Source organism: Pholcus phalangioides, unplaced genomic scaffold (assembly GCF_987345545.1).
Source record: "Pholcus phalangioides strain wild (caught in Gottingen) unplaced genomic scaffold, Ppha-v1.0 ptg000011l_1, whole genome shotgun sequence".
NCBI lineage: Eukaryota > Metazoa > Arthropoda > Arachnida > Araneae > Pholcidae > Pholcus > Pholcus phalangioides.
This window is the reverse complement of record NW_028301604.1, coordinates 23,171,564-23,199,175: the sequence shown is the minus strand read 5'-3', so window position 1 is coordinate 23,199,175 and position 27,612 is coordinate 23,171,564. Positions and strand designations below refer to the sequence as shown.

The window sequence follows — 27,612 nt, the reverse complement described above, 5'->3', positions numbered from 1 at the left end:
ACAAACTATACCAATGTCGTCTATTTTCGTTATAACTGCTCGAGATATAGCGGAAGACAATTTGTTACGAACCAGGGCAATGGACCTGGTGCCTAGACGGGAAGAGATATTGAAACCGAAGAAGTATTGAATGACCTTTGAAATGTGCATCTGACGATACCATTGCTTTTGACTTGCGTTGCGTACTTCCTGAGACATGAGCGTTCAAAGAATTTCGTCGTGCAACTGTTTACGAATGCGCCCAGTATCGTCGGATGATTTAATACACGTACTCAAGTAAAAAAAAAAAAACACAATGGTTGACATAAAGCAACAGACGAGATTTATAGAAATCCTGTGGAGCAACGTTTCTTAACCTATGGTCCGCGACGATGGCATGAGTGTTCCGCGGGCAGACTCAATAATTTAATTCTCGCTGAATGAAAAATATTATTCAACCGTTGTAATTAAAATTAATAATATGGTCAATTAAAAATATACCTTCATAACTATATATATATATATATATATATATCGCTACACATAACTATACATCATCGAGAAAACTGCGGCAAATTGTAATCTTAAATGCGGACGGATATTACTAAATTTTGCCAAAAAATTCAATTTATTACCTTAAATAAATTTTCTAATTACTTCTAAAATTGCTGAAGAGTGGGAAAATAAAGGACTGCTACAAATCACAGTGAACATAATGTATTTCACAAAAAACATTCAAATGACCATATTTCCTACGTTTTCATTCATGTAAACTGGGATCTTAAATAGGGTAAAATACGAGACATAACAAATTGCCATCAAAAATGTTGCCAGAAGTAAGCACAATTACTAATTTTTTTTTTAAATGTGGAAAAAACGTTGAACCTGACAAATATGCGAAATGCAAATACAAACACAAAGGCGACAACCGGAAATTGCCCAATGAATATCTATATTTATTTAGATAATTATCATAAAATAATAATTTATACACTGTATTATGAAAACGCTGTTTATTCACGACTTAAGTAAATATTGCAAATTCAAATAAAAGCATCGTTGAAAAAACAGGCCAAAAGTACAAAAAAAAAAAAAAAAAAAAATCGGAACAACCAAAATTACAGAAAACGGGACTAAAATGGCCCGTAAAATTGTTTCAGACATTTTACAGGTCCTCGGGTTCAGAAAGGTTTAGAAACGCTGCTGTAGAGGTATCGGAATGTTTATACAGTGAAACCTTGCTACAACGATACTCGATATAACAATAAACCCCTCTACAACGATATTTTTTCGAATCATGTTTGGAATGGCCTATAGGCTCCTCTCGATACAACGATATCATTTACTACTATAAATCCCTCAATAACGATATTTTTTAGGAAATAGTATAAAACTGCTACAACGATAATTTTTATATTTCACTCAAAATCACCTTCAATATACTATTTTTAAATTTCTCACCAGTTTTTGTTCTTTTGAGGATGTTTGTATGGGTATTTTTTGCACTATATATATATATATATAATCTACCCCCCCCCCCTCTCTCTCCCTCCGTCCGGAAGTATTAAGTTGCCATGAAGCTATTTTCTGTGTAGTACACAAATGTGTTGTGAGAGAAGCTATTTTATAAGGTGAAACAACCAACTAAATTTTGTTCCTCAACTAATCAATTAGAATTTTTTTCCTGCCGAATAAATGCTTATAAATGCATTTTATGGTGATACGTACAACGCTAATTCGGAAGAGATGTCAACAACAGCATAAATTTGGTGGTGCCTTATTATAATGCTATATCTCGATATCATCTTTACAAGCTGCCCAAAACATTTTAGAAATTTTCCCCAAAAATAATGAAGGAGAAAACGAAAATATTGTAAGGCAGTCAAGAAATATACAAGATACGGATATACCAGAAACGATCCACCTTTCTCAACTCAAGAAATAACAAACGCATTGATTAAAAGTGTATCCTGCTTTTCATAAATTATTTTTCCCGACACATTTCAATAAATGCCTCAGATTCAATACTTTTCCTACAACATTCAAGAAAGGGCAGCTGATACTGTTTCTAAAACCGGGAAAGGATCCGAACAATATCAGTTCATACCGTCCAATAACTCTTCTAAATACAGTGGGCAAAATTCTCGAAAAGTTGCTGACACAAAGAATCAACTACTACATCAAGAAAACGAAGTGGATCAGCGATAAACAACATGGATTTAGAAGCGGGTTCTCGACGGAGACAGCACTTTCAAAGATTCATGACAGTATACGAACATTTTAGAGACAAAAACAGGAATAATAGATATTAATGGAGTCTTCAATAATATTTCACACAAAACAATAGCAAACCAACTTCTCAGCATTTCAATGCCGGACAATGTGAGAAGAACAATGATTGATGCAATCAGAGGAAGACAGATATCCCTTTTTAGAGATGAAGGTGAGGCTACTATAGGCCCAGTCCCACGATTCTTGGTACGCGACGCAGGGTAAGATAATTAAAGTAAAAAATAATAAAAAGTCTTTGTTTTGTGAACATAAACCGAAAAAACATGTGAATTATCTGATCACGAAAAAACAGAAGTGTTTACAAAATTTTAAAAGAATGGCTGGCCCCGCATGGGGCATTAATACAAGTATTAGAAATACGCTTTATATAAAGTTGTCGCCATCCGCATTATAGCATATGGTGCTATCGCATGGTTCAATGATCCCAAACAACAACTAAGAACAAAAGTAGACTCTCTTCAAAGAAAATTCCTGCTATTCATCACTGGAGCCTATTCCACAACACCAAACAGTGCGTTACAAGTATTAACTAACAATCCTTTACTGCACATACTGTTGGACAACGAAGTAAAGAAAGCAAATTCAAGGCTCAGGCGCGAAATTAAAATAAATAATGTAACATATATTTTTCTTACAGATGTAAAGCGTGAACATCCGCCGTGGACGTATGTATCACCCGGTGAAAGATATTCTGCCAACACAGGTCTTGACCACAGACCCAGAAGAGTCAACCCACTGAATTTTATTCACAGATGGCTCCAAGACAGTAGATGGCGTAGGAGCAGCCTACATCAGTATCTAAATGGGTGAAGTAACGGACAAATGGAACTGTCGATTGCTCAATAACAACACTGTATTCCAAGCAGAGTTATACGCAATCTGGATGGCGGTCACTTATGCAAAACATTTTGGAGAAAAATCAACTATAAAGACCGACAGCATGTCCTGTATACAAACAATACGAATCTACCTCAAGGAATCCCCTCATAGCCTAGTGCTAGAAAAAATACTAATGGACAACAGGAAGATTACAATACGTTGGGTAAAAGCTCATGTAGGCATTGAGGGGAAGGAAATGGCAGATAAATTCGCAAAAGTGGCTACAAAACATCAACATGAAAACCACCTAATGAAATTACCGGCATCCGACATTAAAAATCTGCTCTCGCAAGAAGTGTCAGAGAAATGGCAACATCATTGGCAAATATGCACAACTGGAAGAAAGGTCTTCGACGTAATACCAAAGGTGGGTAAAATTAAAGTAGTATTATGCCCAGAAAAATAGTAATGTTCCTCGCAGAACACGGTCCATTCGGTGAAAACATGCAAAGGTTCAAAATCAGCCAGACTAGCACGTGTAGATGCGGCCATTCGGGAAGCGTGATACACTATGTGACACAGTGTGAGTACACAAAGGGATACTATTTAGAAGCACCACCAAACGGATGATAGATCTTATGGAAACGGAAAATTATTTTACAAAGACTGCAACAAGTCTTGAGCTATCTGATGAATAATAAAGAAGCTATTTTGATAATAACTAGAAGTGAATATTCCACTAGTGATACGGAAGTAGAATCTGAAACAGACGCAGATTAAGGGGCGCACTTATATCATCATCATCAACAACCATTTTCAGTCCATTGCTGGATGAAGGTCTCTTCTAAATTTTTCCATTCTGCTCTGTCTGATGCTTTAGCTATCCAGTTGACTCCAGTCACTTTCCTGATCTCGTCAATCCATCTTGCGTGGGGACGCCTTCTCGGACGTTTAACACCACGGGGGGTACCAATCTAGAATACTTGTGGTCCATCTGTTGTCTTGTCTTCTTGCAATATGTTCAGCCCATTTCCATTTTAAACGTTCAATTCTTTCCATGATATCATATACCTTTGTGTGGTTCCTTATCCAAGTGATTCGTTTTCTGTCTCTCCTTGTGATGCCTAGTATACATCTTTCCATGCTCCTTTGTGTTGTCTGTAGCCTTTGCGTCGTCTTGATTGTGAGTATCCACGTTTCAGCTCCCTAAGTCGGTGCTGGTAGCACATACTGGTTAAACACTTTTCTTTTCAGGCATAATGGCACGTGACTCTTCAGAATTACACAGATTTTTCCAAAAGTGCTCCATCCAATCCTGATCCTTCTGTTTATTTCATTAATGATTCCGTTGTCCATGGCAATTTCTTGTCCCAGGTATACATAGCTTTCTACTTCTTCTATCTCTGTGTTGTTCAGCAAGATTGTCCTATTCAATGCAAAGGGGTTGAACATAACTTTAGTTTTTTGCAGATTCATTTTCAATCTTATCTGAATACTTGCCTTCGCCAGTTCTTGTATCATTTCTTGTAGTTCGTCTGGATTACTGCTGATAACAACAATGTAGTCTGCAAAACGCAAATGGTTGAGAAATTCTCCATTAATTTACTTCCTTTCTTATCCCAATCCAGTTTTCTGAATACTTCTTCTAAAACAGCGGTAAAGAGTTTTGGTGAGATAGTATCACCCTGTCTGACTCCTTTTCCAAGTTTAATCTTTGCTTTTCTTTTATCCAAACGAATCGTTGTAGTTGCTTTGTCATATACTTTCTTGATGATATTGTTATAAGTCTTCTCTACCCTAATTACACTAAGCTTTAACAACAGCAGATGTGAAGACAGAATCAAACGCTTTCTCAAAATCAATGAAGGCCATACACAATTGTAATTCGTATTCCTTGTGTCTCTCTATAAGTTCCCTGATTGTTTGGATGTGATCCATTGTACAAACAATCGGAAGAATAAACAAATGTTTATGTATATACACTTGCATAGGATGATAATAATTTTGTAACTTTGAATATTTGTATGAGCTCATGGTGATATTTGTTCCCAATATGTATTGTACATAGTAATGTTTATGTGCATCACCAATTATATAAAAAGAGAATGGTCTAAATTTATATTATGTAAGTAGCGTATATATATTATTATATAAATATATGCGAGTAATTCAAATGTGAACGCTCAGCACTGTGAACGGTGGCTGTGTTTGATTATTCCCGTCGACTTTCATAGTATGATAGTAATTTTGTAACTTTGAATATTTGTATGAGCTCATGGTGATATCTGTTCCCGATATGCATTACCTTCATAGTAATGTTTATGTGCATTCCCAATAGTATAAAAAAGGGAAATTTTTGTAATGTAAATAATATATGCGAGTAATTCAAATGTGAAGTGAATGCTCAGCACTGTCAACGAGGTCGCAGTGGGGGGGGGGGGCTCTATGTGTTTTCTGTGTGTATATATTGCATATTCCTTAAAAAGAAAGGGAAACAAAATTGCCTAGCACTGTGGACGGAGGCTTTGTTTCCCGTCGCAGTGGAGGTGCTGTATATATATATAATATATAGTATTTTATATATATTGTGACCATTCTCAAATCTCTCCCACTTCAACATGCCAACTTCCTCTTCTTTTCTCTTACTTGCCGCACAAATCTTTTCCACACTTCTTTTGAAATCCCTGGCTGCGGTCTCCGGTCCTTATGTGTCACTGGGCGCACGTGCAATTTTTCTCCCTAGTCATTGTGTTCAGCTATCAATTTTTGTCAAATGGCTTGTACGTTGCATCTAGTTCATGGCTATCTTCATGGGGAGAACGACGCGAGTGATTCGGTACTTGCGAGCACGGGGCAAGGAGAGCCACCACTATAAATCATTGCTAACTTTTTGGACACAACTCTGCCTCTTTTGAGGTAACGGAAGTAAGGTGCTTTGCATCAGTCCGGGCTTGTGAGCGGTTGTATCTATCTCTCGATATAACGCGATAATCCCTCTATACGATATTTTTTCTTAGTCCACAGAGTATCGTTGAATCGAGATTTCACTGTAGTCCGCCTTACATAAATCATACGCGGAGTTATTCATTTGTCCAGAGAATACACACCAGTTATACATATATATGTTACTGCCAATGCCCAAAGTTGGTCACTTCGCGAAGTGGCCAGCCTAGCTGAACAGGCCAATGTTCGAAATTCGAGCTTTCGCCGGCCCCTATATATATCGATTCCTATACATTCCTACATCGATCCCTATGATTCGGGTTATCGCCACGTTGGCGTATTTTTTTGTGATAATTATGTACATTTAAAATTAGACATAGCTAACCATAATTAGGTTAGCTATGGCAACCCTAACGATCAAAGGAATCTGAATATCGATATCTTGGTGAAACATATATAGGAATGTATAGGAATTGACGCATAGGGGGAATATCGATCGAAATATAGGGGCCGGCGAAAGTCTGAATTTCGGGCATTGGCCGGGTAAACTGAGCTGGACACTTCGTGAAGTGGCCAACTTCGGGCTTTAGCAGTAACATATATATATATGTAAATTAAGAGATTTACTCTCTCTCTCTCTCTCTCTCTCTCTCTTCTTCGATTTTATTTTTGACATTCAGAATAAAATTATATATTTAGGTTTTCTAAAGAAGAGGTGTCTGTGTGTGAAACATTCAACTCTGATACACGTTTCCCCGAATCGGAAAGAAAAAACGAAAAATAAAACTTTCTGTCACAAGCTTACCCTTTGGCAGGAGTCCAGAAACTCATCTATTGTAACAACGCCATCTTTATTAAGATCCAGTTTCTGAAAGTAATGAGAAAAACGCTAAAACAAGAGACATTACAGGTTTTTTTTTCACCATTATGTGAATGCTATTGTTAGAGATTCAAAGTCGTTTCAGCGCGTGATTATTCTTATTTCTTTCTACTAGATTAAGAATGCAACATGGACTGTAATCGTTCCCAAATCAATGTTTTTAATGTGTGTCAAAGCCATTAATGACCCTATAAAACAATGATTGATATAGCATCACATAATTGTTTACAATTTAACTGAAAGGAAGAGAATTCCTCTTCGAATTGTAACATCATTTATAAAAGTTCTACGACGTAATTCAAATAAAAAAAATGTTCTGCTTGTGCAGATGGAAAAGATGTCGGTCATGGTACAACCATTGAAAGACTGGAATTTTTGCGTTTAGTGCGATATATTCTTATAGGTAGCCGAGCCTACTTTATGTGAATTATTGATTCAAAATCATGGAACGACATCTTACTAGCCTGACCACGCAGTTAACCAAGGAAAAGTCGACTGAATAAACGGAAGGGGGAGGGGGATTGAATTTTAAATTTGGGTCCATTTGGGTCATTCTCACGAAATTGGTCTAAATTGTGTCAACAGCAGTTTACATTAAATATATTTGAGAGAGAACTTTTTTTTTCGTCAGTTTATATTTTATTATAGTTTTTGAAAAGTCCCTCCAGTTGCCTCTCTTTTTGATTTTTTCATCGATAGATTTTTAAAACTTGCTTGAACAAATTTCCATTTTTTAAGGAAATGTCACTGTCCCCAGCCCATTTTTCAAATTTTAAAATAACTTTCTATCCTAAAATAATTTTTTTTAATAATATATATTTTTAGGAGCAGTATACTTTCATATTTCATCTTTTTTATAATTTTAAATATTTTTTATCAATATTTTATAGCCAAATGAAAATTTTCCCCAGCTTTTTTTTTCCATTCATGACATTTGGAAAACATCGGTTCAAGTCCTACAACACTAGTTGCCCCCTATTAAATTTTGTATTGAGAAGGTTGTAGAGAGAAGAATATAGTCATCACTCCTTTCAAATCAAATAGAATTGTAAATTGCTTTACAAATCATGTTTATTCGGGAAAAAAGAGGCGAATGTTTTTACTAAATGTCTTTCTCCTAGCTACTTTTATTGTGAGAAATGTATCACTGATGAAATAAAAATGCAATTGACAAAAATATTTTTCAGAGTATCAGTGTTTGTAAAAGTTCAAAATGAGCTATCAAAATAAATGGAATGTGTTGTGTTTGTCATCCATAAATATCAACTTGAGCGCTGAAACAGGCAAAATGTCTCGTTGAATTAGCTTGTCTCTTAACATGGTCACATTTAAATTTTTCACCAAGCATTTTTAACAAATTTCATTGTTGACTATACATATTTCATTTATCAGCAGGTAAAGAAGTGTCCTGAAGAATTTTTTTGTCTTTTTTGAGTGCGGGAAGGTAAGTCGTATTGCACTGGGGGTGCAGGATGGAAAAAATGTTAAAAACCACTTTGTGTGTATGTGTTTTAGACAATCCCATGCTAGTTTTATTGTAACCCAAGCGCGCTTCGCTTGCGTCCCTCAGTGCGTAAAAAAACCGGCTCATTCTCACCCGCAGCGCTACGCCGCCCCGACCCACTAAAAACTGTTTTTGAGAATGTGACTGATGGCCGATGCACACTACTCTGAGTGACATGGTGAATTCTGATTCGTGGAAATTCTGTGATAACATTTTGGAAGTCACAGAGTTCTGACGAGTCAAAATTCACCATGTCACACTACTCTGACGTGACGTGATCCCTCATAGTAGTAGTGGCCTTTAGAGGTAATTTTGACTAATTTTGCCGTCAAATTGGTTTTTGCGAGTTCGGCATCGCGTAGCGTGGCAGGTCTGGACCCAGCTTAACGTTATATATATATCCGAGGAGACTTGTAGAGCAGTTTCTATCATAAAAAGTTTAGTTATCATAATTTAAGCAGCTTCTAAGGTGTCTTGAGAGCTCGTGAGATGCATCACAGCTAAGGATTAACGTTTTCCGCTGGTTTTTCTCACTCTGTGGATTACGGGATTTAAATTTATACGAGAGATCCTGGGAATTTTTCTCAATTAAGTTCTTGTAAATATACATAAGTAATTTAAATAAATAAATTATATACATGACAGCAATACACTATCGACCACCCAATAATTACACGCGTGATTCCTTGTGGAAAAACTAATATGGAAAAGAGTTTTAATGTTTTTGATTAGCTCCATAACTATGAGTTATAACTCTCCAATTAATGAGTTATAACGCTCCAATTAATGAGTTATAACGCTCCAATTAATGAGTTATAACGCTTTAAAGATTGATGACGTCATTTCAAAACCCTGCCGAATTCACCGAACCTACACAGAACCTCCTAGAGATAGAAGGCCTCCGCACTCAGCTTGTGACGTCAGTAAGCAGTCCATTTTTCCTCAGAATATTCAGGGGAAAAAAATTCCCTGCTCGTGCCAGTATCATCGTTGTGAGAAAAAGAAATGATCGGGTTCAGAATTGGTGATTTCTATGCCCCACATCCAATCACTACGCGGTATTTGTGAGCCAATCAGGAAGATTCTACGCGAAAATAAGAAGAAACGAAATAGGATGCTGTGGTTCAAAATGTGGCAAACTTGCTAGGTAGTCTGAATGACGTTTATGGCAAACAGTGCAGAGGCCTTCTATCTCTAGGAGGTGATGACCAAGTGTACAACCTGGCGTTTCCGAAACGGATAAAAATATATATCCCTAAAGAAAAATTGAGAAAAAGTAAACCAGTTTTTTTTCCTCTCTTGTGTATGTGTGCCTTTCCCAAATTTTTACGTGATTGTTTAACCCAAAAATAAAAACTTCTTTTGCTTTGATCAAAGTTGCACAACGTCTGTGATAATTTGATTTGTCTTGTTTAAATGAATAAAGTATCGCTAACAATTTTCAGATGAGATTTTTTTTTTCCAGTTCCAACTTCGAAGTTTCCGAAGATTTACATATTGCATCCATGCAGTACCGTCTTAACGCAAGGGCCCACCCGGGCACGGCTCGAGGGCTCAAGAGAAGAGGATCCTCACAAAAATGAGATATAGTTGCAATTTTCGAGGAGTATGCATGTAAATTTGCCTGTTAGAGGGCCTCAAAAAAATCACTTGGCCAGGGGTCCCATGGTGCTTTTAAGACGGCTCTACATTCATGGCTTCCCACACGGGTGGGGCTGACAGGTCTCTAGCCCTGGGGCTCTCGGGACAATTATCATCATTTCTTTTTCCATGTTATAAATTCACCATAGTGCAAAATCGTGAAAAATCTGGCTTGGAGACCCGCCAAAGATCCCAGTCTAGGGGCCTTGCCCTAAATGTGGGGCCGTGATTCTGCCACGGTTTTTGGTTGTTCTGCAGCATAAATAACTTGATTAACACAATAAGGTTGTTGTGAATGAAATCGATCACAGTTGCAAATTGTCACGATGAAGTCTAACAAATACAGTTTGAAATTTTTACGACTTCTCATTTACGTTATGAGAGTGTTATGAGAAACATTACTCAAAACCATATTTAGACTACAAACAGCAAAGAGATTACTTTCATTTCGAAAATTGAGAGCTAAGGAGAGAGGACATGAATTTTTGAGGAAAAAAATATTAAGAAACGGAATATAAGAGCATTTCAAAGGGGCGACAAAATTAGTAATGCCTAATACGGCGAGAGCCCGAAGTTCGTATCTGCAAAGAGGGGCCCGGGGCAACCGCTCTCTTATAAACACTCCCCGAATGAAATTTCATCTGAAAAAAATGACCAAGTTCTGCTCAAATCATGCAGGCTGGAATAAATTTCGAAGTCGTCAAAATATTTCTTGTATAAAAAGGTAAAGTAAATTCATTAACATTTCAGCGCAATAAAAATCAACTGCAATCACAAGGAAATGAAAAGTCTTTATTGCAATATGTAGAAAACGGTATGAAAATGTGACTCGATGAATAATCGATAGAAAAAAATCCGAAACCACTAATTATTTTGAATATGTCGATTCATATAATAATTGATTTGATTAAAAGTTTCTGATTGAATCGTTGGTATTATTTTACTGTTTCCACACCAGTCAAAAGTTATCATTTCAACATTCTTCATTGAAGATTTTCACGTGTTACAGTTTTGATGAAATTGTAAAATGACAAAAAATATTGCCCTGCTTTATTGGTCGACGACCTGCTTTATTAAAACGGCAGCGTAAAAAAACGATCGCGAAGTAAACACTATGCACTGTATGCACCTTCCCTCAAAAAATTTGACTTGATAGTGAAGGAGAACATATTACCACATTTTAGAAAAAAGTGTCGATTTTGGGAAAACACGATATATTTTTCCAATAGTTTGGCTAACGCTTTACAAATTTTGTGATAAGTTTGCCAATATGGTGGGGTGAATGTAACATCTAATAACAAGGTTAACGTCACTCTTCTGCACGAAGATGAAGAAACGCCAATTGTGAAGGAAAATACAGTAACTGATCTTGGCTTTTTTCTAATGCGATTGAATATTTCAGTTCATTTTTAAAAAGCCTGCAACCCGCTGCTGAGGAAGAAATTTGCTTTCGTTGGTTGTTTGGCGCGTAACTGACCGTTACAAAAATTCAAAACGTTAAAACTCATTAAATATTCGTCTGATCCCAAACGGAAAACACTTTCCATATTAGTTTTTACAAGGAATCACGTGTATAATTATTGGGCGGTCGATATTTACCACCCTGTATAATATTAATAAACACCACTCATTTAAAAATAAAACTGTAAAACAGTATATACACTCATATCCATAAATTAAGGATAATGCCAGCTCCGGCAAATAAAGGTTCAGAAACAAAACAAACGTTACTTATTCATAAAGCCCATTTATTAAACAATAGATAAAGAACAAAAACGATGGTGTATGTATGATACCATTCATAAAAACTACGACTTTTGCTCCCTGGAGCAATTGTAAAAAATATCTCCTTTACAAAAACTTTCTATTACATGGTTGGTATGATGGTTAATACATTGTATGTCTCCCATGCGATGAAATACAGTCGGTACAACGCCTAGGCATGCTGAGTACCAAATTATCGATCTGATCTTGGGGAAGATCACTCCACTCAGCAAGCAATGCTCTCCGAAGTTCCGGTACACATGTAGGAGGTGGTTGACGGGCTGTAACTCGTCGGCCAAGCATGTCCCATACATGCTCTATCGGATTCAAGTCAGGTGAGAATGCTGGCCATTCCATACGGGTTATATCCTCAGATTCAAGGCATTCGTTTACGATGTTTGCTCGGTGAGGACGGGCGTTGTCATCCATAAACACAAATTCTGCGCCCATGGCACCCCTAAACAAACGTACATAATGTTCCAGAATGATGTCCCGATAAATCTGGGCTTTCATGGTTCCGGTTTGAACATGTAGATCTGTTCCGGAACCCAGTATAATTCCACCCCAAACGAGCAATGCTGCACCACCGTAACGGTGTCGTTCAATGATTGGTGGAAAAAAACTGGATTTGTCTTACATCACACGTAAGGTGTGATCGGTTGGTGCGGCCGTTTGGACATCTTGTCAATACATCGAACTTTGGCCAGGGATCTCCGGCCAATTCATGAAGTGGCGGCCATTTCGCGAATTGGCTGAACTTCGGGCTTTGGCAGTAACATATACAAGGATGTAACATATGCACTTGTATATACAGGGTCCATAGCAAACAGGGGCTATGCCATTTTACTGACGAATCGTTGATCCTAGAGGTATTAGAAAGCGTTTCCAAATAACGTGTAGTACTCAGACATGTCATTTATGTTTCAAGGGGGTGTATAGTTATTAAGGGGTCATTCAAGTATTACGTCAGCATCGATGGGGGATTCCGATTTGTTGAATTTGATGACGGGGGGGGGGCTGTATGATGCTTACGACATCAACCACCCTTTATGAAAATATGAAATATTCTTAATGGCATCTTACTCGATGCGCCAAAAACGAGAAAAATCTTTCGCTAGTTTGTGGGCACCTGAACTAGCATTCTCCCTAATGATAAATCCTTACAGAGCCACCCTTCAGTGATCTCTAAATGTTTCACGGATCCTTCAAGTGCTCAGGAAATGTGTCCGGGCCGCTTAAGTGCTCTGAAAGTGTGCCACGGATCACTTAAGCGATGTGTAAATGTGAGACTTAGTTCATTTTTACAAAATTGGGTTTGAGGGGGCAAGCCACATCAGATAACCTTCAGGGCCACATTTGGTCCGCGGGTCAAAGGTTTACCATATATGGCTTGAAGGGTGGGTCGCAATCAATTTCTTAAAGAGAAATTTTGAGTTCTTACTTTTCAAATAGCGTTGAAATTAACAGAAATCGATTATAATAACATATAAAGGTATTTTCTTTTTAAAGATATTATATAAGATAGATATATGTTTTTGTACATTAAAAAAATTTTTTTCGTCTGGGGAGGGGGTGGTGCACGAGCACCCTATGACCGTCTCCCGCGTACGTTTCTGATCACACCAATATAGGAGGTAGGGGGCAGCGCTGACGAAATTTTGCTGACAAGGGGGGAACGGGGTCAAAAATTTCTAAAAATTTGCTGACGTAATACTTGAACGGCCCCTAAAATAAAAAAAATAACTTTTCATACAGTCCTCGTGCGTCCCAAAACCCAGTTAGAAAGTTGTTGCCCTGTCTCTCCTGATATCAACAAAAAACATTTCGTGTTTCTAAGTGCAATATTCACGTAGATATTTTCTAATTCAATAAAAAGAAGAAAGTTGAAAAAAAATGCTGGAAAATCGTTTTACCCGTATTTAACGCTGTGTTTTCCCAAACTCCCTTCCGTTTTTTGAATTCGAATATCTCAGTGAATATTGAATTTAAAAACATGAAAGTTTTTTTTGGTATCAGGATAGACAGGGCAACAACTTTCTGAGTTTTGGGTAAATACGGGGACACTATAAAAAAATGACTTTTTTATTTTAATAACTATACAACCCCTTGAAACATGAATGAAATATCTGAGCACTACACGTTATTCGGAAACTTTTTCTAACTGAAGTATACCTCTGGGATCTACGGTTCGACAGTAGAATGCCATACCCCCCCCCCCTTCTGTTTGCTATGCGCCCTGTATAATTTGTGATATACATTGATAATTCCATTCTAACTCCGTATAATTTCGGAATAAAGAAAGGATTTTAGCTTAAAGAAAAAATATCCTTTAGAACAACAATAATAATAATGGAAAACGGCACGATTTAAAATTTTGATACCAGTCATACGGGAAAGAAAAACGAAGTTGTCGTCGTTGGTCATCGTAGTTACAACCAGGATTTTTTTTCGGACAAAGTTATCATGTGGTTATTGTTATCAGAAACCTCGAATGCCGATGTGATCCCATCAAACGGCGTGCACTGTATAATCATCAACACATGCATAAGGGGCCGTTCAAGTATTACGTAAGCAAATTTTTAGCCATTTTTGCCCCCCCCCCCGTAATACTTGATGACGTAATACTTGAACGGCCCCTAAATGATATATTATTTTAAGAAACTGTGTTCTTTCAACCGGAGGAAGTTCCACCCTAAACAGGTCAAGCGATAGAGAATACCCATGACAATACGCAAGTCCGTTTGGTCCAAAATTGATTGTAGTAGATTAGCGTGACCTTAATGATATACAGTGGCGTCAGAATCGGGGGTGCTGTGGGTGCTCGAGGGAATAAGAATCGCAAGAACCCAAATGGACTGCCGTGGCGCCATGAGATCTTTCAGTGGTGCAACGAGATATTTCAAGGATAAAATTACATTGAGTAGTAATAGAACTTTAATTCGCAACCGGTATGCCACGGCACATTAGCGTGCTGCTACAATATCTGAAGATCGGAGAATGGTGCCAGTTTCAAACTAGCAACAGTCACGTCTCGGTAAGATCACACTAGCTAATGGGAAATTTTAAATTTTGCTTTCATTCCCAAGAGTTGCGCAGATATGAAAAGTCACATGCAAACTCGAACGGCAACCATTCTGACAAGCATATAATTCTTCAGATTTTTTTCAAGTTGGTTTGTAGAAACAACTCGAAAAGTCTTGGTTCAATAAATCAGCTCAAAAAATCTGCAGTTTACTGTCAAACATCCACCAAAATTTGCTTGAGTGTACAAGATTCCATGTTCCTGCGTTGGTGTGTATATATAGGAACCACAAAAAGGAGTGAAAACTCACGTGACGGAACATAAGGAAAATTAGAGAAAATAATTTTTGGGTCACGTACACACACACAGAGCGAGAAGTCAGTGGTGGCCGACCACGCTTTCTCTCTGACGGGTCTATATGCCTTCCCAAGACACACTCTACAGTGTTTTTTTAAAAGAATCGACTCATTACTTGCTCATTCGTTTTAACTGTGAAGCCATAAAAGTAAATAAATATCCATTTATTAAATTCTGTTGATAAGAAATAAGGCCTCAGACTGAGTAGGGATTGGAATCTCACTTTGCGTAAGGTCAAAGAGAAAAACTCTTGATGCATTTCAATCATTGGAAAGATCCTTGTATGCGTTTTCTGATTTACAACTATCCCCTGAAGATTTCTGCCACAGCTGAATTCCATCCAATTTCTTAACCCCTTAACTGTGGAATATGTTTGGGAAAAACATATAAAAAATGGAAGTCTTTTTCCCCCTGTTTAATTTCGTGCATTTATCAATAAAAAAGATTAAAACTCAATTTGCCCTTTAAGGTGAAAAGAAAAAGCCAATTTCTCCCGTCACAAAAGAAAAGAAAACCGTCTAATCACAAATATTGCTTCGGACGACACAGACAAGGGTTTAACCCTTAAATGCTCAACTTTTTTTTTCGAGCTGATGGGGTTTTTCATTGCTATTGATACGTATTGAAAGCGGGAAAAATCATTAAAATTCATTTATTTCGAATTGTACTGCTCATACAGGGCCTTATTGATGACTTGTAAAGCTTCAAAAATCACACATAAAATAAGTAATAATACTTTCCAAGTATGATTCAACTACCTTCTTTGTATGATTCCAACTATAATAAGAAAAAATTTGGATAGCAAACTTCGATGTAAAAAAAAGAAATGCAAACAAAACATTTTTAACTAATTAGCGAAATCATAGCCACATGTGTTTTGCAATAAACAAAGAGCTGTTGTCGTTAATTGGGACATCTACCAGCAAATTCAAAATATAAAATGGAAAGAATATGACTTCACCTTATGTGCAAAGGCAATTCTGAATTTTTATTTTCAAACTGACTGCAGTAATGAACATTTAATGAACTCTTTGCACGTAATGCAAAGCTACTCATTTAAGGGTTAAGAATTATATGATTGTCTAAATAACTTGTTTCATTATTATCAAAAAATATTATTAGAAAATTATTAAATATTACGATTGGTAGAAAAATATTCAGGGGAATGTTTTATAACAGATGTTTATAATTCGAAGCTGGTTGGAAGAGACAAAAAAAAGTATCTTCTATTGTATACAAGAATTTCCAACTGAAAGACCACATTTATATTCACTCACCTGAAAGACCCTGTCGACGTGATCTCGCGTTGTGTGGTCCTCTATCATTGGTTCAACAGCTTTACCCATGAGCTCGTAAATCGATTGCACGATCCGCGACATTTCGTCTTTAGTAATATAACCATCTCCATTGATGTCATATAAGCTGAATGCCCACCGAAGCTTTTCTTGCAGAGAACCCCTTGCTAGTACCGAGAGACCAATAACAAAGTCCTGCCAGAGAATATGAAGAACTATTAGTTACGATTAAAATGTGTTTGGTAAACAAATGTTCGTCTTTACAGATCAAATTTATTATACTTGCATTACACTGCCTTTATCACGCTCTAGATCGGGGTTTGTGACTAACTACTTTTATAATTACTATTTTGTGAGAGAAAAATTAAAAAAGAGTAAAACGAGAGGTAAATATTCACCGTAAACGTGATTGATCCTGTGTTATCGTGGTCGAAAGAATTGAAAACATAATGTGCATACTGTGCTGTTTCTGCGCCCTTTGGAAAATACTGTGCGTAGATGCCCTTGAATGTTTCTTCTTTAACCATGCCATTTGGACATTCCTGTATTGGATGATACCAATTACTTCCGTGATAAAGAAAATTATGAAAATGTCTTACTTATAATTCACACTTTTGCAAAATGACATCGCAACAACAAGAAAGAGAGCCGGATGAACGTAAATTAGATTGCATGTTTGTCATTTGGAAAGATGACCATCTATACAAATTACGAGCATATAATACAAGTAGCGTCACATTTAACACGCAAATCAAGTTAGCATTCAAAAGACAGTATTTTACCACTGTGCTTTTTTTTTGGAATGGAGTGTTTAGTCTTTCTTGTCACTCAGGGATGTCATTGACAATAGTCGATAAAGCATGGATCGTGTGCAGTTAAAAAGTAAAAAAGTCAAGAATGTCTCAAAAGTGGCAACGACGTCGATATGTCTCCATTTGAGCTTGCCCGTGTTAGGCCTCTGATAAGACAGATTTTCTTTCTGCGAAATTGTGCGAAGACGACATAGCCATCTTCAAATCATCGCGAGTCCCACGAAAAACTGTACTTTGGAGGGGAGGTGAAGTTACCTTCCTGGCAGTACCAGCGTACTAGTTTATATAGTTACTCTCGAAAATCGTGATAACAGATCTGATAACCACGGAGAACCCCCGAAATGTGTTCGAGTCGGCTCAGAAGTTGAGACGGCCTTGGGAACCGATGGTGCGAGATGCCCTATTGTGTAGTATTGTTGGCAACAGTAGTCTCAAGCATCTCCAACATGGTCTTACCCTTTCACAAGGGCAATGGCTAAAATTAGCTAAAATTGATATAACCCGGGCCATGTTCGGTTTCAAAGAAAGGAAGTAGTTTCCAAGACGGCACTGCAATAAGTCCAGGACCGAAACAAAGGGTACTAAAGTGCACCCGATCCATAAGTGCGTTAATCACAGGATGGCCTTGGTGAATCTTATGATATCTGAAATGGAGATCTGAACTCCCGTGAACATCAGTGCACCTGCATCATCAATATTTAATCAACTACTTAAGAATAACATCCGATCCCGTCACACTGAGGTATGTTTACCACCAACTCCAAAATACCACCGCATAGAGCTTCAGTGGTTTTAAATATAGAATCTAATAGACAATAAAGGAGATTTTCAATTTTCTTAGAAGACAGCCGGAGTCGGTTCTGCCTTCAGTACCAGTGATGGACTTACGTGGGCCAGGAAAACGGCTAATGAATGCCTACATTTAAGATGCATCCGTCGGTCGTCGCCATATAGGTTCTTTTTCCATTCTAATAAGTCTGGAAAGGGATTTCTTGCGGTAACAGAAATAGCTCTCATCCGAACCACATTGACGGTGAGTGTTTTCAATAAGATGGTGATCGAACGCGTTATCACACCGGCTACGTTCAAAGAATATTCTGATATATGCCCTCGGTGTTGATTCCAAAAGTGAGTCTGGGTGCACGGAACCCGAGCTCTTTTTTTGGACCTCTTGTATTTATTTATTTAAAATGTTGTACAGGGTGAGCAAAAAGTCCGCGTAGAAACTTTAAAAATTCATAAAAACCGGAAAAATAACAGAAATAAAAAACGGTTTGCAGGGTTAGCATCGCTAGGTCACGGTAATTTTTTTGAAGACAAGAAAAACATAACTAAAAAACAGCCGATAGGTGACGCTGATGTACACAAGTCAAAGAAAAGATACGCAAATAACGAACAGAATGCCTCCAAATCGTTTATTACAGCAGTATGTGTTCCCCATGACCACCGCCACAGGGAATAACACATTTCAGGCGAGCCACAAATCCAGCAACGGCAGAGTGCAGCAGGTCCACATACACGGTTTACAATGGTGAACTGCTTGTGGATTAGGAACGCAAGTTCTTATAACCGCCTCATTTGCATATTTCCACCGAAATCGCTCGTACCAGCACCACCTATTGGCTGTTTTTTTAGTTATTTTTTTCATGTCTTAAAAAAAATTCCCATGACCTAGCGATGCTAACCCTGCAGTTTTTTATTTCGGTTTTTTCCGGTTTTTATTCATTTTCAAAGTTTCTACGGACTTTTTGCCCACCCTGTATATGTGTGTGTTAATAAAAATTCTCAATAATTTGGAGGCTCTTATTTCACTCGGTGCGATATGGGGCCCGTTGTACCCCCATCCCCCAATTTCTTTCAAGATGCCACTATGTACAAGTGGCAATGCTTGTCCCAATAGCCAAAATTACTGTTCAAAAGCGGCCATAAGTAAAATTCAAACATATCGCAGTTTAATTACGTTATCAACAGGGTACAGGACGTTTCGACGCGGCTGTTTGGACGCAGCTCTTTGAACGCCGGACAATCAGCCGGATTATTACAATCACTAATTGTGTCTTATTCATTTAATGTGTATTCTTTAACAATAAATTTACGAATAATAAAAAATAGCTGTAATTAATTACGTCTTTTCCATTTAACGTTTACTCTAAATATATGCATAATAAAATGAATATAAAATAAGAGTAAACACACATGATCAGTATCACACATCACATTTACGTATCACAACACTATTTCATATCACATGATCAATATTACACATATCACAATAACAATATCATTAAGTTATAGAATATACTTTTCAATCAAATATTAAAATTCGATTTCGATCGCCTTCACCGGAATCAGCAATCAAGAATTTTTTGAAGTTCCCCGGTAGATGCTCGTATATAGTTTTGATAATATATTTAACGTTAGTAACATACATTGGCGTACGCAAAGTGGGGGGGGGGTTGGGTTCTAACCCGCAGAACCAAGATTATAGTGTTATTTTGCAGGAAAAAACGTAAACCCCCCCTCAGAAGGACAAAAAATCTAACCCCCCCTCGAGAAAATTCTGCGCACGCCTATGGTAACATATCTATCGAACCAATAAAGCTGACCCGTCATGCGCAAAAATTTCTTTGTTTCGCTTCGATAATACTACTTCAGCCATGTTGAAATAAACAATGAAAACACGAGTTACATTGGCCGATGCTTGTAATGAAATGAAGGGTACATGCTCTTGGTTGCTGATTCGAGTGAAGGAGATCAAAATTAAACTTTAATCTTTGGCCGAAAAGTATTCTATAACTTAATGATATTGTTATATTGTGATATGGAATATTGATCATGTGATATGAAATTGTTGTTGATATGTAAATCTGATGTGTGTAATATTGATCAGTGATATGAAATATTTTATTTTACTCATAGTTTTATTATTTTATATTTATTTTATTGTGCATATATTTAGAGTAAATATTAAATAAGTAAGACGTAATTAATTTCAGCTATATTTTATTATTCGTAAATTTATTATTAAAGAATACGCATTAAATGAATAAGACATAATTAACGATTGTAATGATCCGGCCGATTTTTCGGCGTCCAAACAACATTATCAACATTAATAATTTTCGAGTGTAACAAGCAACACAAATGGGGATACATAAAAAACTATATAAACCTAAAAAAAGTAATCAATTATTTCTTTTTCTTTTTCCATTTTGATGGGCAGATTGATAATAAAATCGAGTTAAACAAGAGAATTCATGATCAATTTTATAAAGCTTATTTAGTTCTACTATTTTCAATGTTTTTTATAATGAGTAAACACCTAATTAATGTTGTGTGGCTACGTACCCATGATCTGTGACAACTTGCCCATATATGAGGTTGGTTGTCACTCTCGACAAGAAATTTTTAAAAATTTATATTTCATAAAGTGATTTTTTGTATTCGCAGAAAGCTTAAGAACATGCCAATTGCTCAAACTTGATATTGATATATCAAACATTCGGATATTGATTTGAATTACATACCAGAAATTAATTGAAATGTTAAAAGTGTGATAACTATCCCCGGTCTCCCCTATTCTTCAATCGCTGGTCCACGGAGCGGTGCCGGCCCGAAGAAATTTTCTGCCGAGACATGAAAAGTTCGCTCAAATCAATTTCGTCGCTACATGACTAAGACATCACATTATGTCGGGAGAGCAGAGGCTTTTTCACGGTTGAATTTGGTTTCATGTTGTTTTCCAACTTCGAGGCACGAATGTGATAGAAGTTGATCTCTATTAGGCTGATAAATCTCCCCGTTAAAAAGTCTCACTTCTGAACAACAGATTCTGTGAAACGGCACAAATATTCAACTGTGTCGTTTGACAAATATTCAATATTACACTTATATCACAATTTGAAATATAGATGGCAACACATACTTCACACACAACACTGGATACGCACGCAGACGGTTCGGTACACATATGCCGACGCAACTCACCCCTGAAAAGGGGGTAAAACGGTAGTAATTTGCCCATAATGGTGATAGACCGAGGATGTGCTCGGCTAAGGATTGTGTAAAAAAGCTTGTTCAGTCAATAATAGAAACCATATAAATAAATTGAATGGGTGTTAAAAAAACACTTTGTCTCAGAAATAATGCTGCACACACGTTACATAAAATTTTGATAGAATAAAAACAAAGACTCAGTAGATGTCATACTAATAAAAAAATACAGATTTTTTTTATTTTTAGATTTAATAAATAGAATACTGTCTATGTTGATTTTTATTTCTATGCTTGGCCGCGTCTGCAAATTATTTCTTCTATTTTTCCACAGGTGCAAAAAAAATTAAAAAAACACTGAGTCAGCGGGAGAACCTCATTGGACGCCAAGGTTGCCTTAAACAGAGTTGTGTCTCCTCTACAGCGTGATAGCTGGAGTTTACGATATCGTGATTCTTCAATTATATGCAAGCTTTAAAAAATTGCCACATTTCTCATTAGACTTGCAGTATCAAGAATCGTACACGCATAATCAGCTCAAAGCTATATATTTTCATAACTAAAAATTCACCGCTCAAGGTATATTAGCCTTTCTATAAAATCATTTCGGAAGTGAATATTGAAAAACAAAAAATTTCTCATAATGTGAATTATAGATTTTTATATATCACGCTATATTCAGTTATATATGATAATGAAATTCCATCGATTTTTTCTAAGAAGATGCAAAAAAAATCTAAAACATGCGTTATACATACTAATGATCACTAACTACGGCACTTATGCTCTTGCAAGCTACCACTAATACAACAGCGGGAAAGGTACAATAATAAAATAATCAATTGAATTCCAAAATGATTAGGGGGAATAAAATTGAAAGAAATGCAATTACACATAATTATCAACGGAATAGTGGAAAAAACCAATGTCGATCATTTTTAATATAGTATGTACATAACACCCGAACTATTTTCAATTCTTTGGTGATTTTATTCGTTCAAATATACGCACAAAACAAATGTACACATAGTATTTATCATATTTGGCAGCTACTTTTAATGAAAGTGGATGAAACTATATCACAAGGGGAAAATCAGCTTTAAGGATGTTTAGGACTAAATCCAGTTGGATCTAGTGGGCAATGAGCACATATTTTACGTTACTCTGCATAAATTTTCTTACCAATTTCCGTCTTGATATTGATTCTACCCCTGAAAACAAGGATTTATGATAATGATTCAACATTTGTGAAGAAAACGGCTGCAATAAACAAATCACTTGGAAATGGTGAATCACTGTAACAGGTGAAAAATACTTGTTCATGAACTATATGTGAGTGAAAGTTAACGTTACATTTCATGATTTTTAGCAAATATTCTTGCTTGATATTTTGAGTATTACGAGGTCCATTTTTGCTTTTAGAAGACGAAAAACTTGAAGGATGTTGGAATAACTACAGAGTGGATTTTTGTTCCGATGAAAGACAGATTCAAGGATATTTTTTCGACTTAACGTTAACATCGCGAAACTGCCTCTAACGGCCGTATTCACCGACAGAGTTTAACTGCAATCGCAGGTTAAACTCTCTCGGTAAATAAGGTTACTCAATCGTTACAATAAGTTACTCAATCGTCGTAAATTTAATCATTGATTTCATATAAAGAATAGGCTGATCTTCAAATTTTAGTATACCGTAAAACGCGGGCTACTTCGGCCCATTTTTTAAAAATTTCAAAAATTCACTTTCCAATAAACCCCCCAATATTATTACTACTTTTAAGTTCTAGTAACCTTTTTATATCGATAGGCTATCTTATATTATGTGTATGTAAATAATATATATATATATATATATAAACAGATTTTTTTTTTTAACTTAAGATAATTTTTTTAAAAACAATTGGGCCGATGTTATCCCTGTATGTGGGTAATATAATCTGTTTCCTACCTTAAAGTATTAAATGAAAGGGTATTTCTTGATCCTGGGCTCTCTCGTTATAAAACTTCAATTTTTGAAAGAAAATTTATATTTCACCTTATATTGATTATAAAAATAGCAATATTTGCATGTTTGATTTTTTTAATTTTTACTTGACAATCTTGTCTTACAAATTGACCAAAAAAAACCTCTTTTAACAGGCTTTAGAGGCTTAATTATCATACTCACACATTTTTGGAACCATCGAATGATAGTTCTTTCTCGGCACTAAACACCTTGAGATGGCATGGTTTTCTAGAAAATGTATTTTTAAATTCATTTTTAATGGTGCTTCGAGGTATTTTAAAGTTATCTGTAGCTTGCCCTTTTGTTTATTTCAACAGGTCTAATTGCATCCATAATGAATGGCTTCTCGCTTTATCGCGGCGGAAAAAAGATCGTGAAAACTCTTTGGGGCGGCCATAGTGCACCTGCCTACCTGCTTTTACCGGCTCAAACTGCTTTTACCCGCTTCAACCGGAATGAATTATTTCTTTTTCTCGCTTGACCTGCTCACCGCTTGCACTTTAAAACGGATGCTTTCCTCTAAGTATTAATTTTGTAGTGAAATAGTAAATGCAACGGAGTTTTTGAATGATTAATTATATCGTTATTACTAATCATAATTAATTATGACGCAGTAAAAGCTAAATCTTTATTTAATAATTAATTAACGATAATTAATTACTATCTTATATATAAATGTGAAAGTATGTATGTATGTTTGTTCTTTATATATACAAATCTACAATTTTAGACCGAATCGTCGCCAAATTTTGCACATATACCAAATAGGACTGGTTCCTATACCAACTGGACCGAAATTCCATGGGATTTATAATTAGCGATTACACTAAATCCATCACAACTTCAAGGCCAGTCCTATTCATTTCATGGACGTTTTTCATTCTTACATGTTTAATTTTATGATAAATATTATCAGTTTTCACCAAAATACATAATAGATCCCCACGTGATAGCTAAATGATGCCAACTGATCATGCAGGCGGACGGTCCCGCGAGCGATGTACTATAACCATCACCGCGGTATGTGTTATTTTGGCAATCTAGGGGGACAAAATTAAATTTTCGGCTGATCTGAACAGGGGAAACATTATATTTCTCAATAGCAGAATGTCCCCCCTCCCCACATTGTGGGAACGTGGTTAGTTTCTTTCTTTAAGCATTCACAGTTCTGTTCGAGTAGGTCTGAATATGCCCGTTCTCAAACATACACCTCACATGGCTTCGTCACCCATTTCATTCCGTCAACTTTACTTGACCAGTGTATGCCACATATTTTCTTTTGCGCTGTTTTTGTTGAATGGTAATAATTTACATCCTTTTCTGATATTTTTAATTCAGAAATTTTTCAAAATTGCTTATAATTAACCTGAGGACGTTACTTTGTAAAGTAAATGATTTTTATCTCACAAATTATTATTTTTTCTAATTTCTTTTAAGGTTTTAGTACATTATTAAGCGTTATTGAGCACTCTGACCATATACAAGTTATAGCTAACATGTTTGACTAATAAAAACTTCAAAAACCTGCGTACTAAAATAATTTAATTTTTTTTCTACAGATGGGTCCACAAATTATTCGTTGGTCATTGTTTGACATATGGGTAGGAAACGAGAACATTACAAGATTTGAAGCCATTTTAAATTTTATTTTGGGAGAAATTGGCAATGCAGATTTCTAAGGCATGAATGGAAAATTTTAAAAAGTATATGTTCGAAATATTTTTGCCTGGCAATTGAAAAACGGTGGCAAAAAGCAGCAAGATACAAGGGACAATTTCTTAAAGATTGTTCATTACAGCTTTATGAAAATGTACTGTATGCTGAAGATTTATTTGAAGCTGCTCCAGGTCCATCACAAAAAAAGATTTGCCATTAAAAGACTTTGCCATAAAAGACCCAAAAAGCGCTTCACCGACTTCGTTCTTAGAGTGAAGTCACGGAAAGTGAAACCTCTTCTGAACTCCACGAGCCCAGAAAAATTGAGCGCTATCGAAGTAACACTGAGAAAAGTGGGTAAAAGTGATTCGGCGACTATAGTGAAATAACTCTAAATGCGTCTCCAAACAGAGGAACTATGATCAAGCAGGTCCGCAGATCAATTCTTCAAAAGTCATCTTCATTAACAGCAGATCAAAAGCTTGCTTTTATGATGGATATTAACCTTTAAATGCATGAGTATAAGGCCCGTGACACGCATGCTACTAAGCAGCACGAAAACATGCCACTTTCAAGCATATGCAACCAATAAGATTATTGGTAACATTTGCATGAATAGTATCAATAATCTCATTGGTTGCATATGCTCGAAAGTGGCATGCTTTAGTGCTATTTAGTAGCACGTGTATCACAGTTCTAAATTCTTGCGTCAACAAGCAAAACACTTAAACGTGAACTCTATCCTGCGTATTACAGGATTAAGCAACCAAAATTGTTATGTTCCACCTGACATCAAAATAACAGAGATATGAACAGAAATCCCACTCATAATCCTGATGAATCCCAATAAAATCTAGATTCATCGAACAGTGATACAGAGCAGGGTTTTTCCCATCATTTTTATTAGCATTTTTTTACTATTAGTTTATTTGTTTGCATGTATTTTTTTACAATTATCTATATAATTTATGGAATAAACTAAATATTATTAAGCATATATATGTATTAGAATGATACAAGAAATAGCACACAAAAAATCAATCTCAATCAATTTAAAACAGAGAAAATATTTTTTCCCCCTCTAGATCAGTGTTTTCCAAAGTGGGGATTGGTCCAAGGGGGCGATAAAACCTACGGATTTAACATAGGATCCTATGGATTTACTTGAGTTGGGGGCAGTGAGAGAAAAATTTCTGAAGAAGTTGGGAGATGCAACTGAAAGTTTGGGAAACTATGCTGTAGAAGAAGTCTAGATGGTCAAAATAACAAACTGTGCACCGGCTAGAATCGCGCTGGACCATATCGCTTTCTGCAACTTCCGCGGTTAAAGCGATAAAGCAAGAAGCGGTGCACTATGGACGTACCCCAACATCGACTTCCAGGCTGCTTGTATTTATACCCATCTTTAAAGTCTGGAAACAAAAAATTGTAATAGGATAGAATAGAAAAAATAAATATAGTTATTTAATGCATAATATTATGTTCATAAGTGTAATCAAAAACGAATTGCCAAGGGTTGCAAAAATACAATAGGGTGTATTTTTGAAGTTTTACCAGAGCTTAAATTTTCAATTAATGTTTTCGGAAAAAATAAAAGATTAAACGAAATTTTAATCATAATTACAGTTACAAGTATTAAATTTGGTTTCTAATTAGGGGGCCTACCTAACTTCCTAACTTGACAAAGCTGGGATACAACCCCCCACCCCACAGTTGAAAGTTTGAGAGATGAAAAAACCTCGTGCAATCACAGCATACATAACCACCACTGTTGTTGCCTAGTCGGCATTCGTAAACTACCCGATGAACTCAATTCAACTTCAGTTTTAATTTTATTTCCGTACATGAAAAATTACAGAGCATTAGAAAACTGATATGAGATATATATATATATATATGTGTGTGTGCTTAGTAGTTTGCTTAGTGCTTAGTGCTTAGTTTCACTACTCAGTGAAAACTAGAAAAACTAGTCCCGAAATTAAATTTTTTTCAGTAATTATATAGAGTACTTTTTGTTATTTTATCGTTTTGGTCCAAAGTAACTCGCGTTTACGGTATTGTATTTTCTAACAAAAAACAATTTAACAGAATTAACATTTTTTTACGCTGTCACGCACATCCATTATGCTAAAAACAGTATGATTAAAACGTTGATAATCAAACTAAATTATAGCATCAAAATGCATTTGGAAACTTTACCAAGATTTGAATATTACCCTTTAATTTATTACTTTCAATGGGGTTTCCACAAATACTTCGGTAATGTCAGCAGCACTAAATAACTGTTCAAATTTGAACCGACGTTTAGAGTGAGTTAGAAGATTTATTGACGCGAAGATATGATGGACTATGAAATAATACATTTATAAGCGCTATCAGGAGAAATATGGAATTAGTTCTAGATAAAAAGTCACCGTCTGTAATGGTTTATGTTATCGTCTTCATTACCGATATAGCACCCGGCACGCTTGTTTTATGGTATTAGTTTCATCGAGAAATGGAATTACGTGTTTGGGACTTTCCTTTATACGTATTGATATCGATTTTACAAATGATATATCGGATGTATCGCAATGTTTCATACGTGATATGATTTTAGTTTCCTCTGCGATATGGCATTGCTTTTTTTTATTGTACATCTCCATCGTTT

At 36.1% G+C, this 27,612-nt stretch overlaps 1 protein-coding gene across 2 annotated transcripts in view; it reads right to left on the bottom strand.

Annotated features, from left to right (window-relative positions):
• Positions 1–27,612, bottom strand: part of LOC149080237 (A-type potassium channel modulatory protein KCNIP1-like) — a 68,552-nt gene that overhangs the window by 5,379 nt on the left and 35,561 nt on the right. For both annotated transcript variants that reach the window (XM_089239316.1, XM_089239317.1), the window contains 3 exons: positions 16,895–17,038; positions 16,479–16,691; positions 6,839–6,901 (listed from right to left, as the gene is read on the bottom strand). In XM_089239316.1, the coding sequence (XP_089095442.1) occupies positions 6,839–6,901; positions 16,479–16,691; positions 16,895–17,038 (420 nt within the window). The remainder of the gene's footprint in view (positions 1–6,838; positions 6,902–16,478; positions 16,692–16,894; positions 17,039–27,612) is intronic.